Source organism: Podarcis erhardii (genome assembly GCF_964252035.2).
Source record: "Podarcis erhardii genome assembly, chromosome: 3".
NCBI classification, from domain to species: Eukaryota; Metazoa; Chordata; class Lepidosauria; order Squamata; family Lacertidae; genus Podarcis; species Podarcis erhardii.
This window is the reverse complement of record NC_138507.1, coordinates 28211452-28232611: the sequence shown is the minus strand read 5'-3', so window position 1 is coordinate 28232611 and position 21160 is coordinate 28211452. Positions and strand designations below refer to the sequence as shown.

General features: G+C 42.3%; 1 protein-coding gene across 2 annotated transcripts in view; it reads right to left on the bottom strand.

Annotated features, from left to right (window-relative positions):
• Nucleotides 1-16397: 16397 nt before the first annotated feature.
• Nucleotides 16398-21160, bottom strand: part of RNF144A (ring finger protein 144A) — a 63399-nt gene continuing 58636 nt past the window's right edge. For both annotated transcript variants that reach the window (XM_081857415.1, XM_081857416.1), the window contains exon 8: nucleotides 16398-21091. In XM_081857415.1, coding sequence (XP_081713541.1) covers nucleotides 20960-21091 — 132 coding nt within the window. In that variant the 3' untranslated portion in view covers nucleotides 16398-20959. The remainder of the gene's footprint in view (nucleotides 21092-21160) is intronic.

The window sequence follows — 21160 nt, the reverse complement described above, 5'->3', positions numbered from 1 at the left end:
CTATCATCTATCTATCTATCATCTATCTATCTATCTATCTATCTATCTATCTATCTATCTATCATCTATCATCTATCTATCTATCTATCTATCTATCTATCTATCGTGTGTGGGGGGGAGGATGTTGTTATGGAGACTGCAGGGGCACTTGTCCTTCAGAAAACATTCAGGAGTCACAGTACTGTCACCATAGGAACTTGGAAGCTGCCTTATACTGGGTCAAGTCATTGATCCATCTAGATCAGTATTGTCTACACTTGCAGGCAACAGCTCTCCATAGTTTCAGGTGGAAGTCCTTCTCAGCCCTGCCTGGAGATGACAGAGATTGGTGCATGCTTTTTTAAAACAAATCTGAGCACCAAAGGTGGTACTACATGGAGTCATAGGGTTGGAAGGCACCACAAAAGACATCTAGTCCAGTCTTCTTCAACCTGGCACCCTCCAGTTTTCAACTGCAAATCCCATCACCCCTGACCATTGGCCAGGCTGGCTGGGTCTGATGGGACTCGTAGTCCAAAACATCCAGAGGGCAGCAGATTGGGAAAGGCTGATCTTGTCTAACCCTGATTGTTGCTGGCATCTCGAGACACAATGGAGTGCACCTCTGGGTAGTGAAGTCAAACAACTGTGTTAGCAGACCAAAGGGACCTCCCAGGGGCACAAGCCTGGGCAGAGCATATGGAGGTCCTAGGCTGCACAGACAACAGGACCCCCTCTCAGCCTCGCTGATGTGGTCCAAAGAAAAGCAGCGCAATATTCTTGACACCATCTTGGCAGCAGGAGCTGCTGGAAAGAGGCGTATAAGGCGCCATCCAAGCAGGACTCCACTCCAGATTTGTGTAGCCTTTTGTTTTCCCAAAGATATCCCAGAAAGCAGCAGAAGTTTAGGATCAGAGTTTTCCTTCTTCTAGATGGGCTACCTTCCCAGGATGATGAGCCCCATCAGCCCCTCGCTTCTCTCCACAAAGCATGCAGAACGACCTTCTTGACCATTAGACCCACTATTGGTCTCGTCGGCTCAATTCTCCGGAGCCTGTCTTCACACACAGGGGAAGTCCCTAACTCACCGAGGGTTTGAGAGCTACCCTCACCTGGTTTAGCCAGTCAATCAAAGCTATTTCCTGGGGTATATCTCTGTCACTTACTAACAGCTTCTGTGAGCCACAAGTGAGAGCTGAGTGCAGGATTGGGATCAAAGGTGGACAACCTACCCCAGAAGGACCACAACGTGTCCCCCACCAGAAGTACTACCTCTCCCCCAAAACCCCTAACACGCCAACCCTGGTGATGCAGGAAATTCGATACTATAGCATTCCCGATCATGGCCATCTAGCCTCTACTTAAAAAAAAAAAAACCCGTAACAATGTTTTATTCGTTGTATAATGCAATGAGATGCTGGTGAATGACAGCATGGCTTCACTCTGATCCTCTGTCTTGCTCTACTTTTGCTGAGGAAAATGGAGGGACAGACTTGTAGTAAACACTGAAAAGTGGGGCGCATGTTGCAGGATGAGGTTAAACGTGGGTCTGGTCTGAGATGATGGAAGGCTACTAGTATATGTCATCGACAACAGTCAGAGTTTATCAACAGATGGTTAAGGTACCATTTGTCACGCTGTAGGTCAGGACTGCATTTTTACAGTAGTAGCACCAGTACAAAACTACAATACTTAAATGGATGTTTTAGCCGAAATTTTTTGTTAGCATTACTCTGTGTATATACCCAGAGAGAGGGGGAAAGAGAGATACAGACATCCACTAAAGTTGTTGTTGTTTTGCAAAATATTTAGTTTTCACATTCAGATCATTGAAATGCTATAATTTGGATCAAAATTCTATCTTTCCAAAGTATATATTTTAAAGTATAAATAGTTCAATCCACCTAAAATCCATTACTGTTTCTAATTTTCTTTGGGGCACAATTTAAGAATAATAATTTGCACACCTAAACAAACTTCTTATTACACCTTTTGAAAAATAATGGAAGCTTTATTTAATGAGTGAATGTTATGCTGGTTTTACATATTACATGTCATACTACTGTATTTATGCAAGTTTCGAAGTTGTTTTAAACTGAAGATGTACTGTCATATGCTGATATACAAAAATGTTTTATTTAGAGGCAGGAATTTAAAATAACTTAACAATGCCCACAAACCATTCATTTAAAATTATTGGGTTTGTTTCTTCTGTAAGGTGTCCTTTTGTCTCTCCTCTGTTACGGTAATTCTGCTAGCGACTTTCTCTCCTTCTTTCTTTTTAAAGAAGAGCGCATTGAAAATTAAAACGCAGCTGACACTCCCTTTTGGAACCTCAGATTTAAATTAGCAGGGTCCTGTTTCCTTCCTTTGTAAGGAAAACTTTAGGTCCAGCTGGTTCATGAAGCCAGTGCAGCAGGAGTGTGATCAGAGTGGATAAGATTTGCATAAGCATTGTTGCCCTTGGCTACTGGTCCTCAAGAGTCTTCATTGTTCTGTTGTATAATTATCTAGCTCACAGGCAGCTCCAAGGAACCAGAAGAGAATAGAACACACACCTGGAAAATAGTGGCTTGCCAATATACCCATATGGATGCCATCTTCGCTTTGATCTTGTCCCTACTATAAGCAGGGAACGCAATTCATGCTCAGATGAGATTGTCTCAAAGCATCATAGTGTGGCATGATTTTTGAGACTCAACCCCCACTCGCTTTCCCGAGATGACAAGCAGAATAAAAATCTCCTCCTGCCACAAAATCAGTCAAGTGTTTGACATGCTGATGTTTCCATTCCTGTAACAGAAAAAAATATGCCTTAAATCTGGTATCTCAGAAGGCAGCGATTTTTTATGAGCTTACCAGGTTAATATACCTGTGCTCAATTCAATTCAAATGAGTTTGTGTCAAATCTAGCATGCCATGCTGCCTCTTGCAATATGGCACTGCAAGGGCACAGTTGGTTTGTTTTATTTCAAATACTGCTGCCTTTCAGTGAAAAATCCCAGGATGTCAACTCAATAAAATAATAATCCTTGATTATTGTTGTATGTTGCTTTGGAAAATAGCAGACAGATGGAAATGCGCATATAGATATGTAATATGCATAATGGAAATATGCATATCTTTGGTCAAAGATTATGTACTTTCGTTATGCATGTTACATATCAATATACACATTTCCATTTGTGTGCTATTTTCCAAAGCAACATACAACAATAATCGAGGATTGTTGTTGTTTAGTCGTTTAGTCGTGTCCGACTCTTCGTGACCCCATGGACCAGAGCACACCAGGCACTTCTGTCTTCCACTGCCTCCCGCAGTTTGGTCAGACTGTTTGTAGCTTCGAGAACACTGTCCAACCATCTCGTCCTCTGTCGTCTCCTTCTCCTTGTGCCCTCCATCTTTCCCAACATCAGGGTCTTTTCCAGGGAGTCTTCTCTTCTCATGAGGTGACCAAAGTATTGGAGCCTCAGCTTCACGATCTGTCCTTCCAGTGAGCACTCAGGGCTGATTTCCTTCAGAATGGATTCGTTTGATCTTCTTGCAGTCCATGGGACTCTCAAGAGTCTCCTCCAGCACCATAATTCAAAAGCATCAATTCTTCTGCGATCAGCCTTCTTTATGGTCCAGCTCTCACTTCCATACATCACTACTGGGAAAACCATGGCTTTAACTATATGGACCTTTGTTGGTAAGGTGATGTCTCTGCTTTTTAAGATGCTGTCGAGGTTTGCCATCGCCATTCCCCCAAGGAGCAGGCGTCTTTTAATTTCATGACTGCTGTCACCATCTGCAGTGATCATGGAGCCCAAGAAAATAAAATCTCTGACTGCCTCCATTTCTTCCTCTTCTATATGCCAGGAGGTGATGGGAGCAGTGGCCATGATCTTCGTTTTTTTGATGTTGAGCTTCAGACCATATTTTGCGCTCTCCTCTTTCACCCTCATTAAAAGGTTCTTTAATTCCTCCTCACTTTCTGCCATCAAGGTTGTGTCATCTGCATATCTGAGGTTGTTGATATTTCTTCCGGCAATCTTAATTCCGGCTTGGGATTCATCCAGTCCAGCCTTTCGCATGATGAATTCTGCATATAAGTTAAATAAGCAGGGGGACAATATACAGCCTTGCCATACTCCTTTCCCAATTTTGAACCAATCAGTTGTTCCATATCCAGTTCTAACTGTAGCTTCTTGTCCCACATAGAGATTTCTCAGGAGACAGATGAGGTGATCAGGCACTCCCATTTCTTTAAGAACTTGCCATAGTTTACTGTGGTCGACACAGTCAAAGGCTTTTGCATAGTCAATGAAGCAGAAGTAGATGTCTTTCTGGAACTCTCTAGCTTTCTCCATAATCCAGCGCATGTTTGCAATTTGGTCTCTGGTTCCTCTGCCTCTTCTAAATCCATCTTGCACTTCTGGGAGTTCTCGGTCCACATACTGCTTAAGCCTGCCTTGTAGAATTTCAAGCATAACCTTGCTAGCGTGTGAAATGAGTGAAATTGTGCGGTAGTTGGAGCATTCTTTGGCACTGCCCTTCTTTGGGATTGGGATGTAGACTGATCTTCTCCAATCCTCTGCCCACTGCTGAGTTTTCCAAATCTGCTGGCATATTGAGTGTAGTACCTTAATAGCATCATCTTTTAAAATTTTAAATAGTTCAGCTGGAATATCATCACTTCCACTGGCCTTGTTATTAGCAATGCTCGCTAAGGCCCATTTGACTTCACTCTCCAGGATGTCTGGCTCAAGGTCAGCAACCACACTACTTGGGGTATACAAGACATCCATTTCCTTCTGGTATAGTTCCTCTGTGTATTCTTGCCACCTCTTCTTGATGTCTTCTGCTTCTGTTAGATCCTTTCCACTTTTGTATTTTATTATGGAAATCTTTGTACGAAATGTTCCTTTCATATCTCCAATTTTATTGAACAGATCTCTGGTTTTTCCCATTCTATTGTTTTCCTCTATTTCTTTGCATTGCTCGTTTAAGAAGGCCTTCTTGTCTCTCCTGGCTATTTTTTGGAAATCTGCATTCAATTTCCTGTATCTTTCACTATCTCCCTCGCATTTTGCTTGCCTTCTCTCCCCCGCTATTTGTAAGGCCTCGTTGGACAGCCACTTTGCTTTCTTGCATTTCCTTTTCATTGGGATGGTTTTAGTTGCTGCCTCCTGTATAATGTTACGAGCCTCCATCCATAGTTCTTCAGGCACTCTGTCCACCAAATCTAAATCCTTAAACCTGTTCCTCACTTCCACTGTGTATTCATAAGGAATTTCGTTTAGATTGTATCTTACCGGCCCAGTGGTTTTTCCTACTTTCTTCAGTCTAAGCTTGAATTTTGCTATAAGAAGCTGATGATCTGAGCCACAGTCAGCTCCAGGTCTTGTTTTTGCTGACTGTATAGAGCTTCTCCATCTTTGGCTGCAGAGAATATAATCAATCTGATTTCAATGCTGCCCATCTGGTGATGACCAGCCCATCTGGTGATGACCAGAGTGTTTGTGATGACCAGCTTGTTCTCTTGGCGGAACTCTATTAGCCTTTGCCCTGCTTCATTTTGAACTCCAAGGCCAAACTTGCCAGTTGTTCCTTTTACCTCTTGACTCTCTACTTTAGCATTCCAATCCCCTATAATTAGAAGAACATCCTTCTTTGGTGTCATTTCTATAAGGTGTTGTAAGTCTTCATAGAATTGGTCAATTTCAGTTACTTCAGCACCAGTGGTTGGTGTATGAACTTGGATTACTGTGATGTTAAAAGGTCTGCCTTGGATTCATATCGAGATCATTCTATCATTTTTGAGATTACATCCCAGTACAGCTTTTGCCACTCTTTTGTTGACTATGAGGGCCACTCCATTTCTTTTACGGGGTTCTTGCCCACAGTAGTAGATATGTTGGTCATCCGAACTGAATTCGCCCATTCCTGTCCATTTCAGTTCACTGATGCCAGGATGTCAATATTTATTCTTGCCATCTCATTTTTGACCACATCCAACTTACCAAGGTTCATGGTTCGTACATTCCAGGTTCCTATGCAATATTTTTCTTTACAGCATTGGACTTTCCTTTCACTTTCAGGCATATCCGCAACTGAGCGTCCTTTTGGCTTTGGCCCAGCCACTTCATCAGCTCTGAATCTACTTGTGCTTGTCCTCCGCTCTTCCTCAGTAGCATGTTGGACGCCTTCCGACCTGAGGGGCTCATCTTCCAGCGTCATAACTTTTATATGCCTGTTGTCTTTGTCCATGGAGTTTTCTTGGCAGGGATACTGGAGTGGCTTGCCGGTTCCTGCTCCAGGTGGATCACGTTTGGTCAAAACTCTCCACTATGACCTGTCCATCTTGGGTGGCCCTGCACGGCATAGCTCATAGCTTCTCTGAGTTATTCAAGCCCCTTCGCCACGGCAAGGCAGTGATCCATGAAGGGGAATCGAGGATTGCTATCCATAAAACAATGAAAAGGGCAGCAATAAAACATGCAAAGACACCAGGAGATACTTAAAAGCCTGCCAAGAAAAATTTCTTTTAAAAAAGCAAAAATCTTCCCTTCCAAAATATTCAAGCTATATGAACAAGGCGTCAAATTAAAGTATCGGAAATGTATATTTCCTGAAAACTAGTAGCAATTTACCAAAAAATGTCACAGGGACTGTTGAAAACTATGACAAATGTGAGGTAAACTCAGCTTGCAGTTGCCTCTCAGCTGCAAACTTGAAAGTCAAGAGGTGCCAGAGAGCTCTACCTTCAAGTTTATTGAAATGAGCACCAATCCTCAGCCACTGGCTACCTGCTGTGTTGTCACAGAATGTTCATTAATATTTGAGTTAGCCTGGGATATACTTCCAGCACAACATAGCTAGGCACAGGGCTTTATTATGTTGATGGAAAAGGATAGGGGCAAGATGAGGAGAGATTAATGCAAAACCAGCCAATTAGAAGAACCTTTCCAGCAAATTTGTCTTTTTCCAGAGGTCAGTTTGCATCGTTACATTTTGTGCTTCACCACACACCTTCTCACTTGCTGCTGAAGACGAAGGATGACTTCAACAATACAGTGGTACCTCGGGTTAAGAACTTAATTCGTTCTGGAGGTCTGTTCTTAACCTGAAACTGTTCTTAACCTGAGGCACCACTTTAGCTAATGGGGCCTCCCACTGCCACTGTGCCTCCGGAGCACGATTTCTGTTCTCATCCTGAAGCAAAGTTCTTAACCCGAGGTACTATTTCTGGGTTAGCAGAGTCTGTAACCTGAAGTGTCTGTAACCTGAAGCGTCTGTAACCTGAGGTACCACTGTACATATTTTCACTAGAGGAATTGGGTGAAAAGCAGCCAACACAACTCTTTCCTCACGAGAGAAGCATCAGAGAGGAGTTTGAGGCGCAATTCTGTGGGGCTTCTAAAGCAGCCTAGAAGATTCATATGTAATACTTGTTGTCTAACTTTTCTCGAGTTAAGGAGTTTAGCTATTTGCATCCAGTTCTGCAGCTGCACCAGGACAGAAGGCAAATCAAACCAACCTAGTTACAACTGGAGTTAACACAGAAATAGGAAACAGCACATCATCTCAAAAGACAATTACGGCGAATCGGAACCTGTGATGTGTACAAAGGCATTCTCGTGTGAATACTGTGTTCTATGTGCGTAGGCAATATTTTATTTTATTGGGATGAACACTTACAGCCCACTCTCCCTGCGCTTATGCACAACCTCAGAGCGGCGAGCAGCCATAAATATCAACTATAAAATACAATAACTGTCTATAAATGCAATATAAAATCCGAGAGGCAATATGTTGTGGGAATGTTGTGGATAGTAGGAGAGGATATATTGATTAAATATTATCCTTCCTCACTTACTGTAGTGAGCTAATAGCAGAGCACATTCCCTTGTACATAGCAGAAAGCTAGTTGATAGATTCGTTAGAACCATTCGAGTTAAGCAATCCAGACTGGCTTGTCCAGCTTGGATTGTTCCTGGTAAATCCCCTTTAAAAAGGTAAAGGGACCACTGACCATTAGGTCCAGTCATGGCCGACTCTGGGGTTGCTGCGCTCATCTGCTTTATTGACCGAGGGAGCCGGCATACAGCTTCTGGGTCATGTGGCCAGCATGACTAAGCCGCTTGTGGCGCACCAGAGCAGCGCACAGAAAAGCCGTTTACCTTCCCGCCGGAGTGGTACCTATTTATCTACTTGACGTGCTTTTGAATTGCTAGGTTGGCAGGAGCTGGGACCAAGCAATGGGAGCTCACCCCATCGTGGGGATTCGAACCGCTGACCTTCTGATCAGCAGGTCCTAGGCTCTGTGGTTCTAACCCACAGTGCCACCCGTGTCCCTTAAAATCCCCTTTAGTTCCCTCTTAAAAATAACAATGACATAACAGTCTTCTTTGGAAAGTAATGATAAGGTTTACTTACATCCAGTTCACAGTATGATCCTGAAGGCAGGCTTTAGCTTGTAGTTACAGAGGAAAGTGTGAGTTCATCCTTTGTGAGGGATACACCCATGTGCTGCTGGCTGAGTGTCAGCACACAGCAAAAGGCATCAAGATGGTATAAGGCAGAAAAGGGAAAAGGGGGAAGATGGCTGTGTAACCAGCCCTTTTATAGGGTCTGCCAGGGTCATGTCCATCTACCTGGTCACACGCAGGGGGAGGATGCTCCAGACCAGGTGTGACAGGAGGTCCTCCTGGCTGGAGCAACATTCTCCTGTGTGTCCACTCTGGGCAAACAGGAAATGTTGTATTTGACTGCTTATGTTACATCCCACATATGTAACCTGAGCATTTCATATGCCACCGCTAACATTAATTTTCTGGACACTAGGTGAGGTTGTTCAAGTGCATTTCGGATGAAGGAATTGACTGCATGAGGACCCATAAACTGTGGCTGTGTAGGGCCATAGCAACCCCCCCCCCCAAAGGCCTTTCTTAGAGAGGAGAGATCCATCAGGAGAACAAGGCCGGCATTGATGGAACAGGCTCAAATGTTTATTATTCAAGGTTGTAAAGAGATAAGCAGACTCAGGAATGCACATTGCCGTGGTGTGGTGAGGCTGGTGAGGCCATTGCAGGAAGGAAGGGGGGGCAAGCCCATGTAAGGACATAGGAAGTTGCTATAACTTTCGATTTCCCAGACATCGGGTGGTTTACAAGAAATCAGGTGGTATTGTATTCTGCAAATGTATAAAAAGCTGGCTCGCTCAGAATTTGGGGGCAGACATCGGGCAAACACGTGTCTGTACCATTTTTTGTCATGACAAAATAAAGGGATTTTTCCTGCTGTCATTTTGACTCTTTCAAGCGTCTCTATTGCTCATCAGATAAGGACGTCATAAATCATGTCCTACAGCTGGATCCTGTCAAGATAGAGGGCCTGTGGGTGGGTGGTTCTTGGATCCAGGAACTGGTTAGGCAGCCAGTTCTGGAAGGGGTTTCACTCCCATGGTCTTTGGGTAGACCGGGACCCATCACTGTCATACGAGGTGACAGCTGACCTACCTTTTCTCAGCTCTGGCTGGTTTTCCCATTCCAGCTGTTCCTTGTGATAGCCTGATCACAACATCCCATGCTCTGGCAACTTCCACCTTGATTATGTTATGTGCTTTGTGGGGTGGCAGCTTTCCAATTTGCTTCCTAATTGGAATTAGCTACAATTAGCTTCCAAGGAAGTTGCTAGTGTATTGCCTGGGGCCGCAAGTAGAGATCATGTAACCCCACCTTCTTGGTTGTCTGGAGCAGGGGTAGGCAACCTAAGGACCAGGGGCTGGATCCAGCCCAATCGCCTTCTTAATCCAGCCCACAAACGGTCCGGGAATCAGTGTGTTTTTACATGAGTAGAAGGTGTGTTGTTATTTAAAATGCATCTCTGGGTTATTTGTGGGGCCTGACTGGTGTTTTTACATGAGTAGAAGGTGTGCTGTTATTTAAAATGCATCTCTGGGTTATTTGTGGGGCACAGGAATTCATTCATTTTTTTCCTTTCCAAAGTATAGTCCAGCCCACCACATGGTCTGTGGGACGGTGGACCGGCCCATGGCTGAAAAAGGTTGCTGACCCCTGGTCTGGAGTCTCCAGAGCCAAGTTTAAGTTGCTGGCATTGATCTATAAAGCCCTAGGATTGTGCCCCACCATAGTAAAACACATCACAGGTCAACACAAGATAGGGGCCTTTTTGGCAGTGGCACCCTGATTTTGGAGTGCCTTTCCCCTGAAATCATGACTGGCTTTGATGCTGTTTGCCTGGGCATTTGTGGGATGATGAGATTAGTCTGTGGCTGGCACCAAGAGCTTAATGGATTAATGGATAATTTATTTTAGGGATATGACATTTTACCTGCTCTTTATCATTAGAATGGCTTTATTATTAGCAGCATTTGAACCTGCCCTGGACTCATATGATCCATGGTGGGTTAAACACGTAGTTAACAATATAAAAATAAATAAATAAGTTCAATGTTAATGGCTGAGTTTCTTCAAATCCATGGAATCACAATGACAACTTGTATCATTTGAAAGCTTCTTAAAACCTTAAAAGCCACCCTAGCCAGATAACTACAAATCTTGATAACTAGATTTCAAGGCCCAGGTCAATACTCATAATTGCTGTGTGAACTATCCATCACATCCATAGGACCAGGGCTCCTCCCCCCCCAGCCAGAACTCATTGGTGCTCAGCTCTGGCACCTCTCAGGTGGGTGTCATTGCCATTCTAAGAGAACAAAGTTCTCTTAGAAATTCATGGTGAGCTCAGGCACCTCTTTCTCTGGAAAATTGCACTGCATAGGACTTATACCTTCATGTCTGCCAGTGTTGTGTACTTAATTACATGCATTAAATGTGCACCAGCAATTGACATTGGGCAAGTGGGCCTAACCTGAAGGCAAAGACTCAAGAACCAAAGTCAGATATAAATACAGAGGACACTCAAAACAAAACGAAACCAAAACACAGTGTTGCTGTTATGTACTGAAGTTCTCACCCTGGGCCAGCAGGGGGATACTGTAGATAGTTATGCAAATAAGGGATCGAAAGTGACGTTCAGTGGTTGGATTGGATTGGCATGTAATTAGAAAGTTGTTACAATTATGTTGTACAGGAGCTCTATATAAGCAGGCTGACTGAACCCTTCAGTTCAGTTCTGTCCTGGCCTGTGAATAAAAAAGAGCTGTTTGAAGAATCGCTGTGTCGTCTGATATGTTCACCCACAACTTAACAGTTGCAGATTTCAGAGCTACTCTTAGGAAGGCAAAGACCATGTGGGCACATGAAATGCAAAAATATGTGGACAGGAGTTCATCCAGAAATGAAACTATATTAATCTGTTGGGTTTAACAGAAGTTATGGTTTCTTTCCACACTATAAAGACGCGGCATAATTTGCACTACTGTACAGTGGTACCTCTGGTTACGAACTTAATTCATTCCGGAGGTCCGTTCTTAACCTGAAACTGATCTTAACCTGAGGTACCACTTTAGGGTTAGCGTAGTCTGTAACCCGAAGTGTTTGTAACCCGAGGTACCACTGTATTTAGTATTGTCCCTTTAAGAACTATTGAATGCTTTATCTGGATCTGTTTCTAACTGGCTTTTTTTTTTTTTTTTTTTTACTTCCCCCATTTCCAATTCAGCATCTGAAGAAGCAGGTGGTTGCCTGTCATGCCAATTTGTAATAGAAGCATATTAAAAATCGGTCTCAAGGTGCCATCAAACACATTTCTCTTTAAGAGACAATATACTATTAAAGAGTCTTGCGCACATGTCTGTACAGAGATTTCACATTGCATTATAAAGTATTGCTCACCGCAGATGCAAACAGGCACTTCCTATATAGGAGGAATCCCATGTTTGCGTCTGAGCCTGCAGAGTTTGGATTATGCCCAATTTATGTATTTTTTAAAAAACCCTATCTATGTTCCTTTCCTTCTGGCTTTTCCTCGATCTCACAACTCTCGCTCTTGAAGAGTTTCTCTATTTAGCAGTCTGCATTTCAGACAAAAAGCAGAAACTTAAATACAAGAATAAACTGAGGTTTTTATCTTGAAATACCTTGGAGAGCAAGTGCTTTACCAAAAATGTGTTAATGCTGACAGCGTGATCATCCCCTCCCTGTACGCTAATAAAATACCAGCTCAGTCTGTGGAAATGTTCAGGAAGAGATAAGTGCCAGCAATAATTCTTACACAGAGACAGCTGAGAGAAAATTATTAGCAGGCACAACTTGAGTACAAGGCCATCTTCAAAGCACTCATCCTGATGCTCAAATCGAAGGCATTACTTTACATTTAACGTGATTAATTGCTCTTAAAATAATAAAGATCACCCAGAACCGTAAGAACAAAGGGGTGATTGAGCACTTATAAATATTCAAAGTGCAGACATATGGCTTCTTTTTATGTCTCTGCTACAGGTTGGAAGCCTGGCTTTAACCCACGGACATGAAATATTAGGCGGAATATGTATAAAATGTTATTGATTTGAGTGTCCATGTGCACATTTGGATCTCATCTGTAAATTCTGAGCCTAGGGGAAGAAATGTAGCAAATGTATACCTGATGGGCAATGAGCAAAGAATGAAAGGTGCTTCACTGTGTTTTGGTAGGAGAAGGCTGGAATTATTCCATTACCACTCCCAATTTTAAAGCAGGCATATTGTTTCTACCATGTTTGTCTTTTCAATTCTGTGCCCAGTTAGTAACTTGTTTGGTTCTTGAAGCATACCCAGCCATTTCTTCTTTTCCATTTCAGGAGAGCAACAAAAACCTCTTAGCATAGACTATGTTTTGAGAACCTGTAGCCCTTCAAATGTTGCTGGACTACAACTCCCATCCCTCCTGACCATTCTGGCTGAAGCTGTCGGGAGTTGGAGTCCCACAACATCAGGAGGGCCACAAGTCTCCATCCCTTCAGGGCCGGCCTGACCATTTGTCTCGCTGAGGCAGTTGCCTCAAACAGCAGGCTTGGGAGGGCTGGGAGAGGCGGCAGATATGGAAAGAGATGGGTGTCCTTGTGCATCTCCTTTGGCTGTGGATGCAGCACCACAAAGTCAAATTAATGGATTACTGGGGTTTGGGAATTTGTTACCTGGTGGAAAGTAGTACTAAAAAAAGGTTTCACTGTGGTAACTCCCATTATTGTCATGCTTCATGGTCCAATATTTCACCTCAGAAGGTTGCCATTCTTTACATACTAAAAGTCAAATGTTTTACCTCAGAAAGAAACACACACACACACACACACACACACACACACACACACATTTTTTTGTCCCCTGAATCTGCTTCTGCTGTGGCTGCACATTCCATTTTAAATCTTGTTGCTCCATTATAGTTGTGTTTGTAAAAACCCTGCTCCCAATTTTCCCCACAATGAATCTATTTTAGACCATCACCACCCAGCCTTATAATAATTAATATTAATTTTATTATTTGTACCCCACTCATCTGACTGGGTTGGCCCTGCCATTCTGGGCAGCTTCCAATATACAGTAAAACATTAAATATTTTTTTAAAACACCCTTCCCTGCTGCCTTCAGATGTCTTCTAAAGGGTATACTTATCGCCTTCTATTCCAAAAAATATTTTCTCATCTTGGGACACTTTCAGCTTAAGCAAAAAGTGCTTGTGTGCTTGACCTCAGTTAAAGTAATATCCCACTCGCTTTCATTTGTGTATTTTTCCTAAAACAGAGCATTCTAATATGCAATAAAAGACGGGTTAACAATGTTCTGCAGCAGCCTAAACATGTGCCTGCCTCATTGTCAGCAAGGATTAAGTGATCACTGATAATGTTTATCACACAAAATAATGTTTAGTGGATCTGCACTACAATAAATTTATTTCTTATGTGATGCATGCTAAATATTTGATCAAGGAAGCTGTTTGACATACTTTAATGTGTGTAAAGACTGCGCCCTGCTGGTTTCCTAGCAAAATAAGTGAAAATATGAGATGCTTAAAAACCCACTTGCTTGTAAAAGAAACGGGCAGAATTGCATTATTAAAGTAACAATTGTGGGGCCTTTAGCCATTCAGTTTTCAGGATGAACAACCAACATTTACTGAAGCATAAAATGTATGCATGGTGGTCTTTGCCTGGAAATCTTTATGTTGGTAGCTCACATTTCTAGCATGGCTAGACAAAGTATTTATTATAATGACAAAAATGACACTCTCATGGTAATAACTGCACATTTTTTGATTTTTTTTTACACTTTACTTGCCAAATATTCATTTAAAAAATCCCCTCATTGTGTATCTATTGGGTTTGATTTAACTGAGACCTGTTCAACAGTTGCCCAACCAGGCTGAATACAACTCATATCAAAACTGGGGGCTATTAGCGGTTCAATAAACTTGCTTTTAGTGGCTTGCATGAGATTGCAAAGCAGATTTTTAAAAAAATGTTTACTGTGTGAATATATGGCTGATAGGCTGCATTCTGTTTAGAGAGGTGAAAACTAGGCAGGCCTTATTTATCCATAGCTTGAAAACAAAAAGGCTGTTCTTTTCGCACCCTTCTTTATTCTTCTTATTTTAAATTAAACTTGATATAGCACTAGAGTGGTCAATTCATCTTCACAAATAAGTGTACACAAATAACAGACTGAATCACTTCTCAAAGGTGCTGTTGTGGAAATGATGAATTTTCCTGGGGAAACAAGGAAATCTAATAATTTTTCTAAGCCAATATAGGGGTTTGGAAATCTACCCTTGCCCATACCAAAAAAAGTCTCTGCCAGTGCCTTCACCCGCAATCCTCCAAAACAAAAGTCCAACTTCTTCTCCTTTCCTCCATAAGTGACAGGGACAAGGGATCACTAGAGGTGAGGTTCCCATTAAAGCCTTGTTCTTCTTTTCCCTCCCTTTCTCGCACCTCAGTATACTTAGCAATGACACTCACCTAGCCCTCCTGGGTAAATTTCTGACAGCCACTTCGGCTTTAGATGCTGGCACACTGCTACCAAGTAGGTCAGGGTGATGGATGAGGGAGGGGAAAACCTTGTGTGCCTGGCCACTATCATTCCAGCTTACCAGATATATGAATGCATGGGGCGAAACTTGTTTTGGGAGAGAGGGCTGGAGTGACAGGCAAGGGAAGCTAGGAATTCTTCTTCGGGTTAGATATCACCCGAAGCATTTTCCAGAGAGATGTCTGCAAATCTTATGGCTGTCTTGAGCATGCTGGCATTTTGACCTCGTTTCTGTTTACATCTCCAAAGGTACAGGTTGAACTCTCAATTTACTATACAAAAGTCGTTACATGATCCTAAGGGTTCTTCCTTTTAAGTTGCTTTGCGGTGCCTCTTGTGCAGAGATTCGTTAATGGGGAAAAAGCAGTAATGATTGCGTTTTGGGGGGAAAGCAGTAATGATTGCGTTTTGATTCCAGGAAGGAGAAAATAAAGGACTGAGTGAGTTCCGATGATGATTTCATCTCGATTTGGCAGATCAAAGTTAAGGCACACTTGTCGTCACTGTGCCCATGCTCACCTTCCTGTCCAAATGCAAGCTTCAAAGATACAGCTTATTCCCCAATGGAAAATCAACTGAGTGACTGAGGATTAAACATAGGGATGACCAGTTTTTTTTTTGTTTTTTTTCAGCCGGAACGCAGTTCTGGCTCCTCTCAGGTGGGCACCATTGCCATTATAAGAGAACAAGGGAGGCATTCACGGTGAGTTCTGGCACCTCCTTTTCTAAAAATAAATATAGCAGTGGGGATGACACATACAAAATCAGCCTGTATAGAAGTGCAGGGAGAAAACATGCAAGGTTGGGGAAGGGGCAACCAGGCCCTGCTTACAGGCAGGGGGTTAGTTTGGGACAAAATATCATTGGAAACACCCCAGGCTTTTAAGTTTAAACTGGGCCTTTTGACAGCCGCAGGACTGTGGACAGATTTGACATTGAAATATTATTATTTCTTCACCAATTTGAGGTGGTTAGGTTATGTGGAGCAGAAGTAGCAAGTAGGATGTTAGTGAAACATTGGGCAAGATCGAAATCTTGTCACTCTGATATGGGTTGACTGGGAACAACAGAAAGGGTTGGAGCCACCAGAATCTCTATCAGCTAAAGCTGCTGATAGAGATTCTGGTGGCTGAATCTCTATCATTGCTCAGTTCCATGGTGGATGGTTCTTTGTATTGTTCTTGCAAGCAGCCAGACAGATGAAGCACATATTGCATGTGATGGAAGAAAATAGTTTAGCTGAAATAAACCAGTAGCCCCCGTGGCTTATTGCTGACCAGGATGCAAATCTTAAATGTGTTTTTCTTTTTGCAGTTGAAAACATCCAATGCATAGCCCTGAAAAAATAATCACTTTGTGTTGACTTCTCATTGAGAACAAGCCCATGAGAAGGCTATTATGCTGAGAGGGAAGGGGGGAATAAACAAACTTCTGACAGGAGACAGGTTCATTTAAAATATCTATTGAAATTACAAATAAAACTCTTCAATATGATTCGAAGTACAAAACAACATTCAAAGGCATTCAACAGCTCTTTTATACATCACAGTGTTAGTGGCACGAAATGTAGTTACATTTCAAATACAGAAAACAAAAATTAAATTCTTTTTACACTAGTCAAATACATCATTTATACATATGCATGACTCCTCCGTGCTTCTCTATACAAGGTTAAAAATACATCCATGGTAAAATGAGTAAGGGAGGGATTTGTTTATAGGGCACATACCTATACCTGTACCAAAGGTTCCTCATCTTTGTTAAGAAAGATACACACATTAACAAAGCCAGAACCATCATGGGGCTTTAAACACAAATGACAGGCGTTTACTTTATGGAAGAGTATTAGTAAGTAAGCATGATTACAAGCTGTTTGGAAATCCCTAATGCCATCACCATCAACTAAATCCATTATTGTCCATCTTCAGTAGAGTCCCTGGGAGAAATCTCTTTGTGAAGCTAACCAGGCCAAAGAGCTTTGATACACACACACAAAACCAGAGATGAGTTCCATGGGTTGGCTCTGTCCTGCATTCCCTCACCCTTTTTTCTTGTTCAACTTAAGACTTTTTTCAACATTATTTTTGGAATTTACTGCAGTTTTCAGTTCACTTTTTTTGTACCACCCTCTCTCCTACAGGTTACTGGTGTGCAGGAACTTAAATTGAAGTATGGATAAAAAAAGGCCTTCAAAGGATCTTGGTGCAATCATAGCATTGCCTCAGGTGGACTTAAAAAAAAAGAGAGACATCAACAAGCATGTATATGCACTGATGTTCGTTAAAAACAAATGAGAAGGAACTGAAAACTGTGACACATTGTGTGCACGCATAGCAGCATGAACAGTCTGAAAATCAAAAATGGAACCATGATGGATTCCTAATGCATTGGTGCGATATTGAAAGAAGATCAAGTAATTCAGAAACCCAAACCCATAGAGGAAGCAGCTCTAGGAAATAAACTATTACTTTCTCTCCCAGCCAAATATTTACAATTGCAAACAAGTATTTGTATGTATATATTTCTTAACATGGTTCATATGTCCAAAATTTCTGTCGCTCTGCTTCAGACAAAAAGATATTGTGCTAACTACACTAGACCATTCGTTGCATACGAAGAATTGGTCTAAATAGTTCTGATTTATTTATTTTTTTTGCAGCCCAAAGGTATACAGAATAAAACATTATCTAAAACACTGCCATGCCCAACATTAGAAAAATGGTGACTTTGTATAGTATAAGGGTTGAAGGTGAAGACAACTAGAATTGTACCCCAAGCGCTTCCCAGAGAAGCTTGAAAGACACAAGACTCCTGCAAAATGAGGTTTGTTTATAGGTGGGCAAGGAAAGATGCAGTCAAAATGACTTGCCCCACATGGGTGAAGCTCAATTTGGCATACACTGGAGTTTGGTCTAAAGTTTAGGGACCAGGTGTGGCAGAACATTTTGCTAGTTGCTGCTCTCATTTTAGCATGTGTAGAAGTATAACCCAGGTCAGCTGGTAGGGGTTGGAACGTCCTAGGCCATGGAATGAGCTTTACATCAGTATTGTCCAAAAGAAAACACATTATGTCCATTTAAAAGGGATTTAAGGCAATGCACTAAAAGCAGCAACAGTACAGAAATAAAATACAAGTGATACCAGTAGATGAGGTCCACCCTTCATTAGAATGACAATAAAAATGCTAATATCTGATGTTCCTCTACAGAGGCTTGAAATTTAAAGTTTAAATAAGTTCATGTTATATCACGCCCCGCCCCCCCCGCCCATTTCAAAGAAATACTGATAGTCAAAATATGTGATTCCCAACAAATGGCAACTACTTGATTCAAAGCAAGGACCCAAACTTAAAATATAGTGTGATGTGTCTGATATGCAGGATGCAAAAGCGATTTCAGTGTCTGGTTTAATATTAAAGGAGGTTTTTCCCCCCTCATTGAAGTATTCTTTGAGGACGTGATATGTTCGGAAGAGCATGGCTTCCAAAGATAAGACGGAGTCCGCAACCCAAAGGCAAGAAAAGAAGTGTGCCTCTAACGCCATTTTGCTTCTAGTGTGATGCAACTTTGGATTTTTTTGTCGTCTGACGGCGTCACATGGACAGAACTCCTCTGGAGGTTCTGTACCACCCACAAGCAAGCACACACAAAACAAAGTCGCAGTCAGCAACCTGAGGTAACCAGAGAGAACGAAAGCGAGTGCCCACCTTAGCGGGTCTCTTCCACTTTTCACCGATGCTCGCTGCCTCAGCTCCATCTTTATTTGAAAGGGTGAGAAATGGGAGAGCCAGGCAGTGAATTTGTTAACTTCGTAAGCGGAATAGCTGAAAACACAGCAGAGGACTACGTGTTTCCATACAAGACGGCCTGTGCAACTTGACAGAAGCAGGCAAACCATCCTCACTTTGATGTCTGAGGGGATACCTCCACAGCAACATATGTTGCTGTTGATTGGGCGAATTAGTATATAAAACAAGGTCCAAAGATAGACAGAACAGGTTCCTTTCCCTCCTGCAATCAATGGATCGATTATTTGGAATGTGGGGAACAGCATGAACCAGATGTACATTAGATTCACAAGATACCTGCCCAATCCCCACTGCTGTGTACTTAATGCCTGGAAATTTTTGGTTGTCACCTACCTGAGATGTAGGCCTAGCTCCTGTTCACTGTCATTGCACAGGCATCAAAAGATTTCCCATTGTCTTCATTCTTCGGGATCACGTTTCATTTTGATTATATACTACATTTTCAACTCATACTTTTTCCTACTATAGAAACCTACGTGCTTTTGAGAGAGTCTGTTTACAGTTCTCACCCAAAGCAGCATGAAAGACTCACATAGAGTAGCCTATCGATATAGTAAGTTGATGTCCACATCATTCTCCTTCAGGATAATGGCAGCACCTCAATTTAGGCAAGACCCAGGACAACAAACAGAGCAGCAAAATGATAAACAAAGAAAAACGAAGGTGAGGGGAGGGCTGCTTAAAAACAAACAGAACAAAATGTTTGTTGTCACAGTATCATACAGCACGAGATATAACCATTTTAAAAATGGACTGAAAAACCTATCAATCTCAACGGACTCTTTATATTACAACAACTGTGGGTGCTTGCATTAATCAAAGAAAAGTGAAAACAAAGCAAACTCAAGAGAGCCTAAAAATCTGCATACTCTATAGGGTGGAGATGATTGTACAAATAAATTTACATCTCATGCACTGAGGTGGATGTAAGGCCCAATACAACACTCTTTCCTTCTTCCCTCTTCATTCTATTCAGGAGAAGATCTATTTGGCTTAAAATGACATTTAGGTACATAAAAAGATACCTGACCAGAGGTAGCCCTATTTATGCAATACGTAGCCACGTAATGGGTGAGAGAGATGTAGAAAAGTATGTCGGACAGACTTTCAAAGAAAAGGAATACCAACATCTTTTTTTTAAAAAAAAAAAACGAGCCTTGATAATAATAGCAGGTCTGGGTTGTGTATCTCAGCCTCAATGGTTTGCAATTTCTTTTTCTGTTCCAAAGAACAAATGTGCATCCACACAAATAGTTCACGTTCCCAAAATGTTAGGAGGCATCCTATTGAAAAGATATAGGCATAGGATGCCCTATGTCAGGGGTGGCTAACCTTTTTTAATAGATGCATTCACACTTTGCTAACCCTCCATGCCAGCGGTGGGTGCAGCTTGCTTCCCCATACTCTCACATGCTCACAGACAACACACATACGCATGCAGATCAGCTGAGAAGCGGGGGCTACAGCCCAATCATATCCAATTCCCCATTATGGGGAAAAGGGGATCCCTAGCTGGTGCTAGGGTGGGCAGAAAGGTTTCAATCCCTCCCCCCAGGCTGTGTCTACTTTTTTAGTGTCACTACCAAATTTGGTGGCATGAGGGATGCAGAAACATTTGCTTGGAGGGCTGCATCAGCCCCCACCCTCAAACATTCCTGGCCTATACGTACGTGACCAGATTGTTCTTATAATGTTGCATGGGAAACAGCTTCAGGGATGTGTGGATGCTCAATATTTTCCCAGGGCAAATATTAACAGAGACTTCAGTTTCATTAGACAAGATATTTAAAGTCACACTTTAAAATGGGCTGATTTTCCTTTTTTTTTAATGGTAAGCGATTCTTAAAACACACATGTCTAACACCTCAATTTGATGCAAATAGATATGCTGAACGGGCTTTGTTTCGACACCGTAGCGTCTCAGTTCCAAATCGGCCAACGTAGCCTTGTGTTACAACATAGCCTTGTGTTACAACGTCCCAGGTTGATTCACGCTGGCCCCCCTGAAATACACCAGGATATGCCTTGCACTCTGTAAACCGACTTGCGGGCAAGGTCGCTGGGAATCGTAGCGTCTCCTGCAACGTCGGGAATCAGGGTGAGTAAGGCCAACGCAATGTCAAGTGCAAGAAGTGCAACTTGCGGGTGGGTGAGTAGGAAATGCACTGCGATGATGAGCCAGTCCCACTTTCACTCCACCTTAAGTCGGGAGGGGGTCGTCGTCTCCTTTACTACACTTGCACTTGCAGCAAAGCACGAATGGGGTAGCAAGCAGAAGGAAAGGGGAGGCCACTAACAGTAACAGACCAAACCCTGCAAAGATCCCCACGACCTGGATAAAAAAGAAAAAGAAAGAAGATCACGTATGCCAGCGGTTGTTCTCAAATAATCTGCTTGAAGG